The sequence below is a fragment of the Neolamprologus brichardi genome, chromosome 14, assembly GCF_056152115.1.
Source record: "Neolamprologus brichardi isolate AB-2024 chromosome 14, ASM5615211v1, whole genome shotgun sequence".
In the NCBI taxonomy this organism is placed as follows: domain Eukaryota; kingdom Metazoa; phylum Chordata; class Actinopteri; order Cichliformes; family Cichlidae; genus Neolamprologus; species Neolamprologus brichardi.
The window spans coordinates 22,492,845-22,497,043 of NC_142117.1; the positions used below are offsets into that span (position 1 = coordinate 22,492,845).

The following is a 4,199-nucleotide window of genomic DNA, read 5'->3' on the forward strand; positions in this document are numbered from 1 at the left end:
GTCACCACTGATGCATGCTCGATAAAACGGGCAGAGCGAGAACACATCCGGGACTTTTTTGCGTTCTCGGCTTGATGCGTACTTCGAATTGGAACAGTACTTGGTCTCCGACTGATGACGTATCACGAGTACACGAGAACGCAAGTGCGCATATTGAGAAAGGCCCCCAGTGTGTTTGTTTTGATTCGTAGACCCCGAAAATGGTGCCGCGCCCCCACAATGCATTGCGGCGTGACGTCAACTCCAATGCCCTATGTTAGTGGCGGTTGGCAAACTTCCAACGGTATATAGAAGTATATTAATCGTTTTGTATATTAAGTATATTAAGAGTTTAAGATAGGAAGCAGTGATGCCAATAGGAAGCAGAAGCCGGGTGTCCAGGATGCCTCGGGAGACAAATTCTTAAATGTTAGTGGCGGTTGGCAAACTTCCAACGGTCAAAGTTAGTAATCATAATATTGTGGCGGACCACCAGGTGGCTCTATTAAGTACATTAAGAGTTTAAGATAGGAAGCAGTGATGCCAATAGGAAGCAGAAGCGGGTTGTCCAGGATGCCCCCTCCAGCCAGGTAACACTTAGGGTTTAATTCCCCTTTTTTAAAGAAAGGTAGAGTAGATATTTTTAGTTAGCACAAATGCTAACGTTTAGGTAATGTCATAGTGCCGTATGTTAGCTAGGAAAGTGCAGGTCATGAGGTGCTTCAAGTAGCTTATAAGGATAATTTCAATTAAAGCTTAATTGCCGGTTAATCTGGGTATTGTTCAGAAAGTTACTGTATTATGAAAATGATGAAGGTCACTGTCTTTATCGTGGTTTCCTCTGTACAAATCCCCACATGCTAGCAAAGCCAGTGGAGTTGCATCAGCTTCTATAGTTTTTCTTCTAACCTGCAGCTAAACTGAGACTTTATTCTTCCAAGTTATAATGAAATAAGTCGCACAAGGGTTGGAAGTATTTCTGTTTCTCTTCTTGTGGGAAGTATGATCCCTCTGTGACCTCATTTCTCTTCCACTGAATATATCCGAAACTAAGCTGAATATATAGCTGAAACTAAGAATTGCAAGAACACTTTTGACTCTTGGTGCTTAATAATTTGTGCCAATGTCTCCACCTGCTGCTTAGGGAAAGACTGATTATTTTCCACAGTGACATGTTGTTTAAAGTTCACTTTGAACACAGGTGGGCTTACTTTATCCAGCTACAGGATAACACCTTTTCTTAGCAAGTGAAGAACAGATCCCAGGAGGAGACGCAAATCCCTTCGTGGTTGCATCAAGAAGAGCATCTGAATATTATTCTCGCTTGTGAATAAGTGATCAGCTGAAAGTAGCTCTTTGATGTCTTACTAGTGTGGAGATATTCTCTGAATCAGAGCTTCACCTTTATCTAAGCTTTCATAAACCTTTCCCGTGATTCAGAGTAATAGCTGGAATAACAGATGTCAGCTCATATCTGTTTTTGATTGTGTTTGGACTAAAAAGTTCTTAACAAAACGTTTTTGTTACAGCCGGGCTCCACCATCCGCACCACCTGTGGCCCCGGCTCCACCATGCCCACCACCTATGCCCCCCCCCTATGCCCGGCTCCGTCGGCTGTCGGCACGCCATCTGGGCAAGGTATGTTTGCCGTCTACATACCTACGTCTACAGCCACTGGGGTGGCAGTAGGGTTGGGGGTAGGCACCACAATCAACCAAACCATGACGGGAGGTTTCGGTGGAGGACACCCAGAGCCTTCCAGGCCTGACGTCACACACCAGGTAAGCCCAGGTTTAGCCAGCCACAGGACTGGAACAGATTAGGGTGTCTGAGACACAGTATGCAGGGCCTCTGAAACATGGAGCAGGTGAAAAACAAACACCACATTTTATGTAACGCATGGATGCAGTTACATGCACTGTGGTAGCTCAATATAATAACAGCCAGATGGAAACAATATGATGAAAATTGAGACTTTTAACTAAAAGCAGTGAAGGAATCATCTTGCTTTCATTAAGACTCTTGAGTGCAGTCAGTGCTGGTCGATTAGAGATGAATTACTCCTTCTGCTCAATCTGTTTTTTTTTTTTCTGTTTACACATGTGATAAGTTTAATTTGAAAATACAGACACAGCTGCTGCTGAAGGAAAACATCAGTTATGAAAAATATTTGGGGCGTTTATACCCAAAACAAAAGTCCAAAGGCCAAACGTGGTTTATTTACATTCACACAAGTGCAGGGAAATATGCATAATGATGTTTGTCTCATTAACCCTGAACCCAGTACATCACTATTATCTTTATGCAGTTACATTCATAGTAGATTTTAAGATATGAGTGATGACCAATCATTTACTCTGCTTTTCTTTATGACAAAAAGGACTTGGAAACCACACGCTCTTTGATCTTTGTCACACACATGATTTAATCCTCTGTCTTGTGTGTATTAGGAGCCGTACCACCACCAGCAGCAGCAGCGGCAGGCCTGCTCATATGAGCTAGGGCAGTTTGTGGCCTGTGCCCTAAATCAAAGCGACCTCAAGCTGTGCGAGGGCTTCAATGAGGCGCTCAAAAAGTGCATGTCTGCTAATGGTGAGTGAAACACGTCCAGGCTTTGTATAAATGGAGACTGCTGTCTTTCTGTCTTATAGTCGTTGCTTTTCATCATTATTAGTAATTTTATATATTTAAAGTGAGTGTAGTTACGAAATGCTATACTTTCTGTTGCATTTGCGGCTAGCTAAACATTTACTACGTATGGGGGGTAGACGCACAAGCTGTTGCACATTTTCAGCATGCTCCTTTCATCCCACATAAAATTCTGTTTAAGTACTGGATCTTCCTGATGCACATCGAGTAGATCAACATCAGGTTGTTGCTTTTTCAGTCTCATTTTTCTCTTTTCAAACTGAGTTTAACCCAGCAAGCATCGAGACTTTGAATGAGCCCTTTGTCGCTCACGTATCAAAGCCAAATGACTTTGCACTATTCTAAACTCCTGTAATACCCAGTGTGGCCATAAGGGGGAGCCTTAACCTAAGTATGTTAAGTCAGTTTAAACGATTTAAAGTATTAACTGTCCTTTTTTATCTCTTTCTACAGGTCTGTCATTAGAAGACAAGAGATAATTTTATGTTAATTACAGGCTGTTTTTAAATGTAATTTATTTGTTATGGTTTCATTTCATTCAATTTGTTTTTTTTCTATTATTAACTTGAATAAAGTGTTAAATTGTAAATAGACTGGTTCTTATATCCTGTTTTTCTATTTTACTCAAAGCTACATGTATCTCTCTCTCTCTCCATATATATATATATATATATATATATATATATATATATATATATATATATATATATATATATATATTCAAATTCATGTCATACCTATACCAACAGTTATCAAGTATCCGGATCGACCTTTACTGATGTGCTTAAAGGAAAATTGTTATTTCCATGTATTTTCCTGTTCTGCCTTCAATTTCGAGGACTTCCCCCCCCCACATTTCTAGTTGTGACAGTGCACCTACAACAAAAAAAATCTGCTGTGATTTACATTTGTTGAAAGAGCAATTTTGTAAAATAGTCTATTTTTGTATGCACAGTTTACAAATCTGTCCTGTACAGCATGGACTGATTGCATGCTAAAAAGTTGTTGCTTAAAAATAAAACAATAAATTTTTAATTAATAATCAGCAGAAAGCCTTGTTATTAATTAGATGTACAATTTCTATAGAATACGAAACAACTCAGTTCATTTTTGATCATATCAATACCAGCATATTACACAACTAGTGATGGGATTTTCGTCTCTTTTTAGAGAACCGGCTTTTTCGGCTCAGCTCACTAAAAAAAGCCGGCTCTTTCGGCTCCCAACCGGCTCTTCAGGTTGTTTTGTTGCTTTAATTAATTTGTTATTAACAGCAATATAAAATTATGCACAAATGGAATTACTAATGTAAAAGAAGAAACATGGTTTTATTTATATATGTGTGAGAGATACACATATTGACGAGGTCAGGTTATGTTAAAAAGTATAAATTGTTATACTTTGTTCATTGGCTCAAAGGTACCCCACACTTCTTTTTTTTTGTTTGCTTGTTTGTTCTGGTGTATTTGTCATTTGAACTGTTATTCTGCCAGAGTACTCATATTTACAAGATGTCATTGAATGCCCCATTGGTGTGTCAGGAAAACTCTTTTGTACGTATGTTCCTTGAA

The 4,199-nt window shown here is 39.3% G+C and overlaps 1 protein-coding gene across 1 annotated transcript; it reads left to right on the forward strand.

The window, feature by feature from the left end:
* Positions 1-253: 253 nt before the first annotated feature.
* Positions 254-3,107, forward strand: LOC118454549 (putative coiled-coil-helix-coiled-coil-helix domain-containing protein CHCHD2P9, mitochondrial). The gene is made up of 4 exons (XM_087851633.1): positions 254-283; positions 1,509-1,760; positions 2,430-2,571; positions 3,082-3,107. Exons 1-4 carry the CDS (start codon positions 254-256, stop codon positions 3,105-3,107), a joined length of 450 nt encoding a protein of 149 aa, XP_087707759.1.
* The last annotated feature ends 1,092 nt before the right edge of the window (positions 3,108-4,199 follow it).